The 16,270-nt window shown below is 41.4% G+C and overlaps 1 protein-coding gene across 3 annotated transcripts in view; it reads left to right on the forward strand.

The window, feature by feature from the left end:
* The window catches only part of LOC148190323 (multiple epidermal growth factor-like domains protein 11), a 158,907-nt gene extending 146,062 nt beyond the window's left edge, over nt 1-12,845 (forward strand). The window contains exons 19-26 of one of the 3 annotated variants that reach the window (XM_088076744.1): nt 470-598; nt 1,823-1,951; nt 2,750-2,983; nt 3,635-3,786; nt 4,524-4,593; nt 6,077-6,130; nt 8,645-8,863; nt 10,209-12,845. In XM_088076744.1, the coding sequence (XP_087932870.1) occupies nt 470-598; nt 1,823-1,951; nt 2,750-2,983; nt 3,635-3,786; nt 4,524-4,593; nt 6,077-6,130; nt 8,645-8,863; nt 10,209-10,414 (1,193 nt within the window). In that variant the 3' untranslated portion in view covers nt 10,415-12,845. The remainder of the gene's footprint in view (nt 1-469; nt 599-1,822; nt 1,952-2,749; nt 2,984-3,634; nt 3,787-4,523; nt 4,594-6,076; nt 6,131-8,644; nt 8,864-10,208) is intronic. The other 2 variants (XM_088076794.1, XM_088076817.1) reach the window with 2 other exon arrangements.
* The last annotated feature ends 3,425 nt before the right edge of the window (nt 12,846-16,270 follow it).

Consider the following 16,270-nt stretch of genomic DNA (forward strand, 5'->3'; position numbering starts at 1 on the left):
AAGGAGTAAAATATTAAAAAAGTAAAAGTAAAAAGAGCTCAGCCGTTTGTCACAGAGGCTGTGAAGTAATCCTCTGAAAACATCAGCCAGATGTTCACATACACCCACAAATACAGAGTTTAAGGGTCAAAACTGACGAGAAACCTGTGTGGAAATAACTTTAAAGTTTGCATCATTGTCTGTTGGACATCAGCTGAGATTATTTCTGAGTTTGTCTCTGAACGTCAGTGAAGCTGCGTCACCACGAACAAGAAGCAGGAAAGACAAAGAAAAGTTTAAATCCGCCTGAAGTGCAGACTGCTTCCATCTGCTCAGATGATCCGTGTTGGTTCCACAGATTAGCCAATCGGAGAAAAGCCGCTTCCGAAACTCTCCTCCAGATCTGTGGATCATCTCTCCAACGGCTGACGGTGTGAAGTGTCTTTGTCCTCTGTGAGACGTTGATAACGTGATGCCGTTGTGTCCTCAGGCTGTCCCACGGGTTTCTACGGCGCTCAGTGTGCTGAGGTGTGTCGCTGTCAGAATGGCGCCGACTGCGACCACATGGGCGGGCAGTGCTCGTGCAGGACGGGCTTCATCGGACAGAGCTGTGAGCTCAGTGAGTGTGTGCACGTCCACGTCTGTGGAGCTCATCATTTATGACCCGAAAGTTTCAGATACAACACCAGACCCAGCTAAAGACCCGGTCTCCATTAACCAGCCCGACGAGGCTCCACCCTCTGTGAAAATAAAGGCCCGTCTCTATTAGAGGCTCGCTCTGGTTACCATGGTTACCACGCAGCTCTTTGCTCTGCTTAGATCAGAGTTTCAGAAATGTTTATTTGTTTCTGCTTTTGTCAAAATGGAAACACGATGAGCTCATTTCATTCAGTTCGTTTTACTGAAACTGTGAGCACCAACGAAGAAGAATAAAGCTTTATTATCGGCAAAGTACAAAAACATTTTTAAAAAAAGACGCAAAATAAGAGATCAGTAGATGTAGAAGACTTTTTTTAAGAAGCTAGGGAAAATGTTTAGAGAAATATATTCAGAATTATCATAATTGTATATTTAAAATTATTTTTATTGAATTACTTTAAGCTTTTTTTCAGGTCATTTCTTGCTTTGTATTTCTTTGTTTTGGTTTCTGTTTAGTATAATTTTAGTTTTAGTTTTGTTTCGTTTTGTTTATTCAGTGTGGTTCAGTTTGGTTTGGTTTAGTTCAGTTCAGTTTATTCTTTTGTTTTGTTTTGTTCTGTTTTGTTTGGTTTGGTTCAGTTCGGTTCAGTTCAGTTCAGTTTAGTCTAGTTTAGTTCGGTTTAGTCTAGTTTAGTTTGGTTTACTTTACTTTAATTTAGTTCGGTTTGGTTTGGTTTAGTTTAGTTTACTTTAGTTTAGTTTAGTTTAGTTCGGTTTGGTTTGGTTTAGTTTGGTTTGGTTTGGTTTGGTTTTTTCTTTAGGTTGTTTGGCAGTTTTTCATATTTCTCGCTCACTTCTGGGTCATTTCTTCTTTTATTGCTCGTTATCTTCTTTCCATGATTTTGAGAAAAAAGCCAATTAATCTGGGTTTCAAGGGGTTAAAAAAGTTATTCTTCTTGTATAAAGTATACATATTTACATTATCAACAAACATATATTACAAAGTTTTTGATGTCATTATTTAGATTTACATCACGTTAGTTTCCTGTTTATAAGATGAGAGTTTGAAGAGTTTAAGCACAAAAAGACGATTTCACTTTAAAAGATGAAACATTTACTGATAATCAGAGTTTAACCGTGTCACCTGTCCTGATGTCCGTCTGTCAGATGTAAAGACGTGTCAAACCTCTGCTCTCGTGTCCAGAGTGTCCTGCGGGGACTTTTGGTTACGGCTGCCAGCAGCTGTGCGAGTGCATGAACAACGCCACCTGCGACTACGTGACGGGAACGTGTTACTGCAGCATCGGCTTCAAAGGCATCCGCTGCGACCAGGGTGAGCGATAATGTCGTCTGTGAGGCCGATCACAGCGTCTGATGACCTGGGCTCAGATCAAACATGAGAAATGACACGATTACACATCATTTTAGAGATTAAAAGACGTCCTGAGCGCAGAAATCTGCATCAGAAAGTGTCTCTGTACGATAAAGGTACAAAGAGTCTCTGCGGGACAAACAAATCTGCAGGATTTAGTCCTCATTTTACAATCAGGACCTTTTTTAACCTTTTTATCTGAGTCCTCTCTCACTGTAGTGTAATTTGCTGTCAGTGTTGCATGCATGAGAAGACTTGATATGCGTGTATTTAAAATATAATCCTTTACTTTAGTCAGCTCATGCAAAGATGGAGACGAATAATGCAACACATCAGTAATGTTATTCAGATTTACAAGCACTGCTCCACAGTTAGTTTACTGCGTTTTGATCTGGATTTGATTTTATGGTATTAACAAAAAAATAATAAAAATAACCCAAAAGTGTAGAGAGTATCATAAGTGAGGAAACAGTATAAAATATAAATAAAATATTAAATATATATATAACATTATAAAAATATAATATATAAATAAGCTAAATAAATAGATAGATAAATATATAAATGAATAAATAAAATACTATAAATAGTAGATACAAGGTAAATCAAACTGATAACAAAGCAAATAATAATAGATAAAAATGTTAAAAATAATATACCAGCTTGTAAAACAGTGAACAGACTAAAATAGATAGTCAGTAAATAAACAGTTAAAGTTGACTGCCATGTTCACCTGCTCTGTGTCCCCGTTGTGCTCAGCGGCTCTGATGATGGAGGAGCTGAACCCGTACACGAAGATCAGCCCGGCGCTGGCGTCAGAGCGCCAGTCAGCCGGCGCCGTCCTGGGCATCATCTTCCTGCTGCTGCTCATCATGGCGATGCTCGGCCTGGTCGTCTGGTTCCGCTACCGGCAGCGAGAGAAGGGCCACCACGTGCCGAGCGTCACCTACACGCCCGCCCTGCACATCAACTCCACCGACTACTCGCTCTCAGGTGAGACCCCGAAACCCCGCCGTTTAACTCTTTATTCTCCTTATTCACACGTCCAGAATGACGGGACGACCTGAACCACCACTGGAGCTGATTATTTTCATTTTTCATCTCTGTGATTGATTTTTTTAGTCTTTAAAATGTCCAAAAAAATGTGATTGAGCAAGTTGGCAATAAATGTCCAGCAAATTGCAATAAATTAGTAAAAAGTGACATGAAAAATGACATGAAAAAAGGATAAATACAATTATTTAAAAAATCTAAAAATAAAAAAATATATTTTCACAATATTCTCTTGCTTTTTCTATATTTAGATTTTGTATGTTTTGTACATTTCTTGCCAAGATGCTCATTTTCGTTTTTCCCATGTTTTTGAAAGAAATCACACCAGTTTGTTCAGGTTTTAAGGGGTTAATTTGATCTGAATGTGAGTGTGAGTGTGTGTGTCTTTCACACGCAGGAGGAAGCAGGTAAAGACAATGAATGAAAGTTCCTCCTCCTGGTTCCAGTTTTCTTTATTTAATCTGCAGCTGTCAGTGTTTAGATCACGGGTGTCGGGTTGTGTGTTCACATGCACGTATCAGGGCTGTAGAGAGGTGTGTGTGTGTGTGTGTGTGTGTGTGTGTGTGTGCTGACGCTGTGTGCCGACAGCAGGGCTGCAGTGCACCGGCCTGCTCGCCTCTCCAGACTCGTCTCCCAGTAACAGCTCTGTAGGACGCTGCTTCTCCAACCCCAGCTACCGCACTCTGGGGCCCTGCACCTACGCCGCTCACTACGCCAAACCCGACAAGAGGAGCGCCAGCAAGGTACGCCCAAAAACGTCCTCACAGTTAGTCCACAGAGAAAATATGCTGTCAGTTTGGGCTGCAGAAAGTTGAGCATTTCAGTTTTCAGCAAGCATCATTTTTGCTGAATATTGCAGATTTGATATCTTAGAAATGAGAAACTGCAGGAGGTATTCAGTGTATTTTTTTAAGAATTTTGGTGTTGTTTGCACAGTGCTTTAAAGGAATAGTTCATCCAAAAATGAAAATTCAGTCATTATCGCCTCACCCTCATGCAGATGGAAAGTCGGGTGAAGTTTTATAGTCCACAGGACGATGCTGCAGGTTCACGGAGAAACGGCGTTTCACTCATCTCCCAAACAGTTAAAGCAAACGGACCAGGACTCAGACGTTAAAAAGATACATAATAAAACCACAACACGTCTCCATACTGCTCGTCCAAAACAATCCAATCCAAAAAAGTGTCCTGGAGCCCCGACGTGCCAAGTTGTTTTGAAAAACGTCCCTGGCATCGTGTTTTTAGCTTTTTATTGCCTGTAGCCAAAAAAAGTTGTGCTTGCATTAATTTTCTAGAATGAACCAAAAAGCAGCAGCAGGTCAGTGAACATCGGTGAACAGCACTGTTCTCTCTGAGCCAATTTCAGCCTTGAAAACAAAACAATGAGTGCTTGGAAAAAGTCCTTGAAAGTCCTTGAGTTTAACCTAACCTTTAACCCATCAGTTTTTAACGTGTTTTTTTTCTTGTGTGTTTTTCTCAGATGAAGACAAAGAAGCGTCACAGGAACAGCGCTCCAGAGTGGGGGGCGTACTGCAACCTCAGCGACCTCGGTCAGTCCACGTTTCTACTCTTTTGGCTCCTCGCACACTCCTCACACACTCTTCACACACTCCTCACACACTCCTCACACACTCTTCACACACTCCTCACACACTCCTCACACACTCTTCACACACTCCTCACACACTCCTCACACACTCTTCACACACTCCTCACACACTCCTCACACACTCTTCACACACTCCTCACACACTCCTCACACACTCCTCACACACTCTTCACACACTCCTCACACACTCTTCACACACTCCTCACACACTCCTCTCACACTCCTCACACACTCTGCACACACTCCTCACACACTCTTCACACACTCCTCACACACTCTTCACACACTCCTCACACACTCCTCTCACACTGTCACACTCTCACACACTCTCACTCTGCACACTCTGCACACTCTCACACACTCACACACTCACACTCTGCACACACTCACACTCTGCACACACACTCACTCTCACACTCTGTGCACACACTCACACTCTGCACACTCACACTCTGCACACACACTCACTCTCACACTCTGTGCAAACACTCACACTCTGCACACACTCACACACTCACACTCTGCACACACTCACACTCTGTGCACACACTCACACTCTGTGCACACACTCACATTCTCACACACTCACACTCTGCACACACTTACACTCTGTGCACACTCACACTCTGCACACTCACACACTCTGCACACTCTCACACTCTCACTCACACTCTCACTCACACACTCACACTCACACACTCTCACACTCTCACTTACACACTCTGCACACACTCACACTCACACACTCTGCACACTCTCACACTCTCACCACACCTCACCACACACACTCACACTCACACACACACACTCTCACACTCACACTCACACACTCTCACACCTCCACACCTCACACTCTCCACTCACACACTCTGCACACACTCACACTCACACACCCCCACACTCTCACACTCTCACACTCTCACACTCTCACTCACACTCTCACTCACACACTCACACTCACACACTCTCACACTCTCACACTCACACACTCCCTCTTACACTCACACACTCACACTCTCACTCACTCACACTCACACACTCTCACACTCTCACACTCACACACTCTGCACACTCTCACACTCTCACTCACACACTCTGCACACACTCACACTCACACACTCTGCACACTCTCACACTCTCACTCACACTCTCACTCACACTCTCACTCACACACTCACACTCACACACTCTCACACTCTCACACTCTCACACTCTCACACTCACACACTCTCACACTCTGCACACACTCACACTCACACACTCTGCACACTCTCACACTCTCACTCACACTCTCACTCACACACTCACACTCACACACACTCACACTCTCACTCACTCACACTCACACACTCTCACACTCACACACTCTCACACTCTCACTCACACACTCACACACTCTCACACTCTCACACTGTCGGTTTCAGGTGTTTACTGCATCGACCGGCGCTACAGTTACCACGTGGAGCCGCGTTACAGAGGTACAGTGTGAGGCGGAGTGACATCATCAGCCTCTGACTCCCCAGCCAATCCCCCTGCTCGCACTGCCCCCTCAGCCAATCACAGCCTCTCCTTTATTCTGACCCTCAGCTTCATGTTGTTGGATGTTTTTGGCTGCGTAGAGCGTGACACGCTGCTGCAGTCAGCGCAGACCGTCTGCAGCGTGCAGCTGCAGCCTGCAGGTCTGAGACAGGAAGTGTCCCCTGAGTGAAGGAGACACTGTGGTCAGATTTTTTTTTTTTTTTAACATCTATTTGTTGATTTTATAGAACAAGAATATAAATCCAAAAACACCAACAGCAAATGTACAAACAAACAACAAAATGGTTAAAATTCTGTGAATTAATGAATAGTTGATGTTTTATAATTAGGACCGATGTTGATTTTAAATTAAAGTCAATGAAAGTAGAAAATAATGTTAATGTATAATATTTTATAGTCTGACTTTGAAAGGCACATTTTGTGTGCAGCGTGGTGAGTGCGAGTAACAAAAAATACTGATGTATAAAAATCAGTCATTGACATATCCCAGTCTGTGATCAGTTTTTAAAAATCTACTTTTTTTGTTTTTTTTAAACAAAATGACAAGAAAAAAAGACAACTTAATGCATATTTATTATAATTATATATTCATAATTGTCACATAAATATATTCTAATTATTTACTTGATTTTTAAAAAAATATTTTTCTTTTTTTCCTTTTTTTTGGGGGGGGGTTTCTTTTAGCTGTTGAATTTTATTGCAAAAAAAAAACAAAAACAAAAGAACAAAAGGAAAGTGAGGAAGGAGGAAGCCTGGTGCGTCACACGTAGACGTGAAAGTCCTCTGATGAAGCGGCGGTCGTTGGCGTGTTGGGATGGGAGCGTGTTGGAGACGCGCAGCATGAAAAACCCTCACAGATCAGATCTGCGCCTGAACGTATTGATTGTCATTGATTGCTGATTTGAGCTGACGGTGTGTTTGTGTCTCTGCAGGACGAATCTGTCTCTCCTCTGTGTGTGTCCCTCTCCGCCGGGTCCTCCTCCCGCTCCGACCCCCATCACTCCTAAACTGACCCGGGGGGCGGGGGACTCTCCTCCGCTGTCACTGAATGCTGCGTGTTTTTCCTCGATGTGTTTTTAACCCAAACTGCTTCTGAACGTCGCTGTTTGTCTGCTGATTTAACCTCTGAAATCATCACTTTAACGTGTGTTTCTTACAGGTGATCCTCTTACGGTTTCCTGCCTAAGGCTGACCCACATTTACGAATCAAACGTACGACAGAAAACGCAGCGTGTTCGATTCCAGGCAAACCTTTAGCATTTATCAGTGTGGATGTGAGCGAGGCTGCGATCAAATTTCACATCATTTCAGAGTCAGTGTGGACTGACGCTGCAGCGGAGGAAATCTGGCTTTTATTATTATTGTTATCATTATTATTATTATTATTATTATTATTATTATTATTAACACCCACACATCACAATTAACCATCAACACGCCACAAACTGATGCCACAAATGATGCCAGGAAGCCCAAAACAGATTTACTGATGTGAAACATTTTACAAAGCTTGTGACAAATTCACATTTTGGGGGGAAAAAAATGTACATTTTATTAAACAAAATTACATAAGCAAAACAAAAAACAAATGTACTTTTTCAACAATAAATTTACAAGATGTGAAACAAAATTACAAAATGTGAAACATTTTTACAAAGCTTGTGACAAATTTAGACTTTTTCATTTGACTTCTTTTGTACCAGAGTGAGAACATGTATGTTGTTACTGCAGCAAGATGCACAAGACAAAAAGTAAAAAATAAATAAAATTAATTTATAAAAAAATATATATACACCAATTGCACATCGTGATAAATTTGTGCTGCTGACACACACACTCAACACCAATACAACAGCACCTAATGTGGATTAATCCGCCACTGAAAATAGTCCCCAATAAAGTCACTATTTACTGCTTTTTTTCTTTAAAAAAAATAATAAAATAAAATCTACAGTAAAATTAGGAAATTATAGAAAAGTCTTAAAAAGGTAAAATGCTGAAAGTTTGTTGGCAAATTAGAAAAATAAGGAATAAATGTTATCCTCTAAAAGCAGAACAGACAGAAAGAAAATGTGGACTCATAACAGCAGGAAGTTTGTGACCTGACGTCTGAGCAGCGAGTCCCGCTGGCTGTCTCTGTTGTCAGAAATGAGTCGCCATGGTAACGCATGAAATAACCGGCAGGCTGCAGGAAACGCTTCATACATGACGCACGGACCTTTATTTTCTAACCTTTTCAGGAGGAAACGGAAGAGCAGTTTGTTCTGATTTTTTTTTTGGAGGACTTTCGTGTGTAATTAATGTAAAACTGTGATCAGAACAAAAGTTTATCGAGAGGTCATCCACTGACAGCAGCACACACACACACACACACACACACACACACACACACACACACACACACACACACACACACACAGCAGGTTAAACGCTGGATGTTGTTTGTCTTTCAGACTACATGAAGGGCTCGCTGTCCAGCACCTGCTCCCTGAACAGCGAGAACCCGTACGCCACCATCAACGACGCGCCCGCCATGTGCAAACACTCAGAGAGCAGCTACGTGGAGATGAAGTCACCGGCTCACCATGATCACATGACCCACTGCTGCTCCGCCGCCATCATCACCACCAACACCACCACCACGGCGCCCGCCAAAAACGTCTACGACATGGGTACGATGACGGTTTCACCGCTCATTTCATCTTTTGATTTCTGCCTTTTAACTCAGATTTCTTTCCACCTCAGTGCTAAAATACACAAAACGTCCTCTTTAAATGTGCTCGACCACAGACTGCAACACAAAGGAGCGATCGCAGAAATAACGGGAAGATAACGGCTGTAAAACCTGAAACTCTGCGTTTAAAAATGGTCTCTGGTAATAGAAAAACATTTTATTTAAAGAGCTAAAACTTGCAAAAACTTTGGTATTGTCCTTTGAAATCAAAGTGAAGATTTTCTTACATTTTAGGTAAAATACGACTTTTCATTTTTGATTAAATATAATATTAATATAATAATAATATTTAGATTTGTCGATTAACTAATTAGTCGTTAGTTTTATACAAAAATTAAGAAGTGCCATCAAGTTAGAGTTTGTTGTGTTTCAGCGATTAACGGCCCAAAACCCAAATTTTTCTGTGTTAAAACAGCAAATCTCTTCACTTTCAGTGGAATCGCACCTGCAGCCAGTTTCCCTCCAGCAGACGACATCCACGACTAACATCTGATTTCTTTAATGAAGAACATCAGCACGCTCACCTTTAACCATTTACGGACAGCAGTGAACAAATGTTTTATCTCTGAATCGAGTAAAGAACGAAAACCCAAAACTAAACCTCACGTTATCGTCTCCTTCTCGATGAGTCGCCTGATTGATCTGAAATACGCGTTAGCATCGAGAGTTAGCGTCAGTAAAGACGGACTTGGCCTTTTGTCTCGTCGTTGTTCGACCAGACAAAAGTCTGAATGATACATTCAAAATCAAATCTATGAAAAGAATCTGAGTTGAGCTCTAAGGCTTGTATTGATGCGTAGTGCGATCAATATTTACCTCAAAATGAGATTTCATAAGTTATTATTAAAATGGATTTCTGTCATTATTTCACATTGACAGTTTAAATCCTGCATCGCGTGTTTTTTTCTGCTTCGTGAACTCTGTTTTTAAAGGTGTTACATAAAATAAAGATCTTATTATTATTATTATTATTATTATTATTGTTACTATTATTTAAAAAATGATGATGGAAAAAATATTTCATGTTGCCTGACCAAGCAGCTAAATCATTTCTACGAAACTCTAAATCCTGATTCTGATCAGCTTTATTGGTGTGAATGTTGACGTTGCATAATAAGCAAAATGGCAGATTATTCAATGATTACATTTTGCACAAGAAAGTTTGATTATCACGAGATAAGAAATCCATTTTAGTGTAGTTTGTTTCTCTTAGTTTACATTGAAGATAAAGCTGCACGCTGACAAACTCTGGAGAAACTTTCTCTTAACTGTCTGTCCCTCAGAGCCGACCATCAGTATCGTGCAGGGCGCCGGCGGCGTGGCGGTTCCCAGTTACCCCCAGAACCCGTACGACCTGCCGAGGAACAGCCACATCCCGAGCCACTACGACCTGCTGCCCGTGCGCCCGAGCCCCTCCCACAGCCACAGCCTCGCCCTGCGCGGCCACAGCCCCCCGCTGCCCGCCAGCCCCACCAGCTCGCTGCTCTAGACCCCCCCGGAGCCCAGACCGGACGCCGCTGCAGCCGTTCACGCGGTGTGAATGTGCTCCTGCAGCCTCACTGATCGTTTCTCTCTGTATTATATCCAAACTGTTTCTGTGCCGATCAATAATACACATTTGTGTTGTTTTGTAAATTCCCGTCATCAACAAACGTCAGCAGAGGAAACAAACTTCCTGTTGATGTCGATGAGAAGCGGAGGACGCTCGGAAGAGAAAAGTGACCGACCTGCTGATGTAAATTTATCCGGACGCGACTGTTCTTCACTTTAAAGGTGCGCGCCAAAGACTGAGGCCGCCGGCACACCTGGACCGAGCGGATCCGGCACACCTGGACCGAGCGGATCCGGCACACCTGGACCGAGCGGATCCGGCACCCCTGGACCGAGCGGATCCGGCACCCCTGGACCGAGCGGATCCGGCACACCTGGACCGAGCGGATCCGGCACACCTGGACGATGAAGAAGCATCACACGGGCATTATTTCTCCCAGTGCGCCCAGTCCGGAGCGCTGGAGGAAAGGTGCTCAAATCTCTGATATTCTCCCAAAAAAGGGACTTCAAATATATAAAGAAATGCACACAAACTGCAGCCCGCTCAGATCGAACCTGTACAGTTCTGGTATTTTTACACATCGTTTCTTATTTCCTGTTTACATATTTAAGGATCCTGAGGAGGATCCGAATTTTCTCTCTGATCTTCTTTTTTATGTCTCGTAGACGCAGCGTGTATCAGCTGACTGTACACTTGTGATTATTAGGATTATTACTGTGTTTTTCTTTAGTTGTGTTGAGTTTATTACACATGCATGCCAAAGATTATTCAAGATCTAATATTTAGCCAGAAAAAAATCCTTATTACGTCCTTTTGGTGCAAACTGGTTATTATTGTCGTCTGACTGTCTCAACATGGAAAACAGTCCGATCTGAAACCGTCTCTCCCTGCAGGGCTGCAATTTAGGATTATTTTCTTTACTGATTAATCTTCTGATTGTTTTTTGATTAATCGATTTATCGTTTGGCAAATTAAAAAGTTTCTTTCACACGAGAAGAAAATCATCACATTTTGACAAATTTTTGCCTGGAAAATTACTCAATTATTTTTTCATTTTTTGCTAATTAGTTGTCAAGAAACAGTGAAAAATGACCATCAAAATTTCCAATTTTTCCAAACTCAAAAACGAAATCATTGAAATATAACGATAATGAGTTACTGTCACGTGAGGAAAAGAAAATCATCACATTTTGAGAAATTACTCAGTTAATCGATTAATCTGTCTTTTCTTTTTTTTGCATCGTCATGAAATAGTGAAAAATTATTCATTAATATTTTGGAAAGTCCAAGATGAGGATCTAGAGATACAAAGATATGGAGTTACGTTCACATGAGGACAAAATCATCAAATTTTAGAACATTTATGTCTAAAAAATTAGAATAGATTATATTTTTTAATTTTTTTTATTATTATTTGTCAAGAAATAGTGAAAAATGTCCATTCAAATTTTGGAATGTCCAAGATGAGGATCTTTAGATATAAAGATTTAGAGTAACTATCACACAAAGATAAGAAAAGCATCAAATAATAACATTTTTTTTCCGGAAATGTTACTCATATGATATATCAATTATCAAAATAGCTGCAATTCATGGACTGTTTCTGCTCGAATGACGTGGTTAAATTTTTTACTAGAATTTTTTAAAAATGTTCTCCTTGTTTGAACTAATTTTCAGGTCATTTTCTTGTCTCCTTTTTCTCATTTCTTTTACCCTCTGAGGGTTCAAGGTTTGCAAACCTCTGAAAAGCGTCTGAACGCAGCACAAAGAAAGTGATGACGCTGCAGGTTTTCGAGGGTTAAAGATATAAGCGGCTTAAATGCAGCATCAGTCAGCGTTTCCTCAGAGCTCATCCTGAGGCAAAGACGTGAAGGTGTTTTGCCGCTGGAAGCGAATGTTTCACGTTGAAGCAAACGGAAGCAGGAATATTTCTCACTTTTAGTTTTGCTCATGTGTGACGAACCTTCACGCACTGACGGATTTTGCTGCAGCGAGGTCAAACGCCGAAGCACTTCCTGTAAAAAGGCCGTCAGTGATTTAATGTCGTCACAGAATCACTAGATTTTTGTTCCCAAATCGAGCCGTAATGTTTGAAATCCTGCTGAACTTTTCAGTAACGCGTCACTTTTGTTATTAAAGCTGAAAATGAATCTTTGGCAAACAGCAATAACAGGACATGTTGACAATCAGATGTAAACAGCTTCGTTCTCACGTGTTTGTTTTCTTCTTTTCATCCGTTTGTCTCGCTCGTCCGTCTTTCCTTCAGCTCTGATCCGCAGAATAGTTTCAGCGACCGTAGATGTATCGAGTGCTGCCTGTTGGTCTTTTGTTTCCAGCCCTAAACTCAATAAAGTTGTCGTAGCTCAGGGGAGTGGTGTCATGTGTTGTTACGCAGCAGCTGTCGATCAATAATCATAATAATATTTGACCCCAAATCAAAAGACTGCTGGTAGTAAGAGCATCGAAACAACGGTGATCAACCAGCAAAGTGCTGAAATACAACGGTGTGTCGTCTGCATAAAAGTGTTTCTGACTTCATGTTTACTGATAATATTTCCTGTTTAAATATAATAAATTAAATATTAATTATTCTTAAATAATAAATATTCTATCTTACATGTTTAGACTCACAAACTAGAAACTAGAAGAAGAAGAAAAAATAATAATAAATAAAATTGGGATAAAAAGACTGAGAATTTATGTTATTATAAAATATATAACATTAATTTGATTTAATTTACAATTCAGAAAATTAATGACTATTTTATATTTATAATTGGGGCTGATGTTGGTTAAAACAATAAAGTCAATGAGAGTAGAAAATCATATTAATGTATCGTGTTTTGTAAAGCTTTATTTTGAAAAGCACATTATGTGTGCTGAGCCATGTGAGTGTGTGTGATATTAAAGCAGCCCCTAAAGGGTTAAACATTTCTGTAGAGAAGAGGGTCCGTTGACACGTTCCTCCTGCACACCTGAACTGCAGCACAGGTGTTCTCACTGATTGGTCTGACGGTGAAGGTGATCAGGTGACCTGAGTCGTCCAATCGCTGCTCTGTTTAAATCAGCTGTGAGCTGCGGCTCTGATGACGGTCACGAGCTGCGAGCTCTCTGCGAGTCTGCGCAAAAAACTTTGTAATTTGGGAGAAAATGAAGATAATGCCTTCAGACCGTCACATGGTGAGTACACGCGCTTTAATTTGAGTTTGTGAGAAAGAAAAAGTCAATGAAACAGAAATAAAGAGGGAGAGTAGATGAGTTTGGTTCTGTGTGGAAACAGTTTGTCTGCTGTTTTTAATTACAGCTGCCGCTGCTTTTAATTGAGTCATCAGTTGTTTTTTAGATTAATCGTTTTGTCTCTAAAATGCGCAAAATAGTGAAACATGCAAATCACAGTTTACCAAAACTATCTTTTAGAGCTTCTTTATTCCAGCAAACAGTAAAAATAACGAATATAATGAATAAAACAGCGAAAAAGCAACAAATGCGACATCTGCAGAGCTGGAAGCGCAGAATATTTTGTACTTCTGCTTCATAAGTGACTTAAATGATGAATTGATCATCAAAAGTGTTTCAGCTCTGATCTCAGAGACCTGAGCCAATTGCCAAATGCTTTCCAACAGTTAGAGAGCAAACATCCTAAAATCTGAGAAATGTCCCAAAATCCTAGAAAAGTACTAGGTGATGATAATAATAATAATAATAATAATAATAATAATAATAATAATAATAATAATAAAAAATAACTTTATGTAGCACATTTAAAACAGTTGTCTACAAAGTGCTTTAACAAACAAAGTAAAGGCGGGAACTTCATAAAATAAACATCAAATCTGCCAAACAGAGAAACGTCTCAAACAAACAAAAGTCAGGAAGACAACACACAGACAGAAGGTCGACAATAAAGCTAAAATCCCGTGTAACGACTTGCCTTTCATTAAAGTCGTTTGAGAGGATGAGGTCCTGTATGTTTGTGTGACGCGCTGCTGCTGGTTCATAAGCTCGCTGAGTCCAGGAAAGTTTTAATCATTTAATACCTCAAAACATCACAGCTACTTCAGCGGCTTTGTTCAGTTTATTGCTTTGTTACATATTCGCCGCCAGTGCACGTTTACCATCCTTTCGGCGTGTGTGACCGGAAACTTTCCTGGACTCAGCGAGCTTATGAACCAGCAGCAGCGCGTCACACAAACATACAGGACCTCATCCTCTCAAACCACTTTAATGACAGGCAAGTCGTTACAATCCCGAAACCTCGTTAAATCCTTAAACATGCATGTGGCTGCTGTGATTGGCCCCTGAACATTTTACAAAAGTGGCCCCTGAACAAAGCGCGCTGAGAGGAAATCAAATGAAAAGACGACATCATGTAAAGGTTTATGACTGGTGCGCTTTATTAAGATGAACTGATAACTTAAGATATAGACACAATTGTACAATTTATCAATCTGTACAAAACATAAAACCGTTCGTTTTGACCCCCCTCTCACATTTAACCCTCCCGATTCACTGAAATGACATCATTTCAACCGCAACACGTTTACACTGGAATTACAGTCAGTTATTGAATTCAATATAGTAAAAAAAGAAAGAAATCAAAACGTCTTAAAAAAAAAACACAGAACAATGGAGGTACACGAAACAGGATCCGAAACCAGAAGAAAGCGAAGGAATCACGTCGTCCGCATCCGAGTGAGTCTGGAGCCGCTCGGCTGGCGGCGCCGTCTGTTCACAGAGAAACGCCATTGGCGCCGCCAGCCAGGCTGCGTCCCTCCAGACGCACCGATCTACCCTCTGCCTGCACGCACACGCACGCGCGCACACACACAGACGCATGCACGCGCTCACACACACACACACACACGCCGACACAACTACAACACACACTCGGGGGATGGAGGGGTGGGGGACTCAACAGTTTCAGCTCGTTAAGCGCGTCGTCCTCGCCGGCCGCCGAGCCTCGGCGACCGTCAGCGGGTTTCATGGACAGAAATGACGATTAGGGGTCGATGGATTATTGAGGCCGATATTTGGCATTTTGCAGATTTTCTGTATTTATTTTAATAATCGCGATAACATTAATTGCAAAAATTGCAAAAAAAAGTGTCAGCAAGAGAGGAACTTTCACTTTGTTAAACTTTGTGGAGTTATTTATTTTATTCATTTTTTTAGATTTTCACTTGACTTTAAAAAAAAAGTTTCTGGGAACTTTCTGGATTTGAAGTTGAACATTTCAGTTTTGTTAAAAGTATTTAAACAAAGTTTTGTGTTGGAGAATTTATATATTTTAAACTCTGAATATTGAGAAAGATTTTCATCTTTATCGTGGATGCGTATCGGCTCCAAATATCGGTTCCTGGTCTCATTAACTACTGATAACTATCGGCCTGACAAACCGTTATCGGTCGACCCCTAAAGACGATGTCAGCTACGTAAGGCGATAAACAGAAAGCCATGCATCGTGGTGAAGTCAGAGGCAGCTCGGTGTACGTAGGCTTAATGTGACGGGGACGACACGGCCGTCTGTCTCTCTGAGGGACAGACGGGGGGACGGGGAGGTGAGGAGGAGGGGGAGGGTGCGAGGGTGAGGCGTTAGCGGGTGAATGAGGCGTTTCCCGACACGGTGGAGGAGGCACTGTGACCGCGAGTTGGCAACGATGTGGCTGAATCCCGTTTTTTTTCTTTCCTTGCGTCCTTCATCAGACTCTTACTGTCAGTTTTAAGAAAAGACTCGTGAGACTCGCCCGCGTCCTGGAGCGCTTAACGGAATAATGTTTCAAATTCTCCGTGAGC

This window comes from Plectropomus leopardus, chromosome 1 (assembly GCF_026936395.1).
Source record: "Plectropomus leopardus strain MGB_pleo_1.0 chromosome 1, ASM2693639v1, whole genome shotgun sequence".
Lineage (NCBI taxonomy): Eukaryota > Metazoa > Chordata > Actinopteri > Perciformes > Serranidae > Plectropomus > Plectropomus leopardus.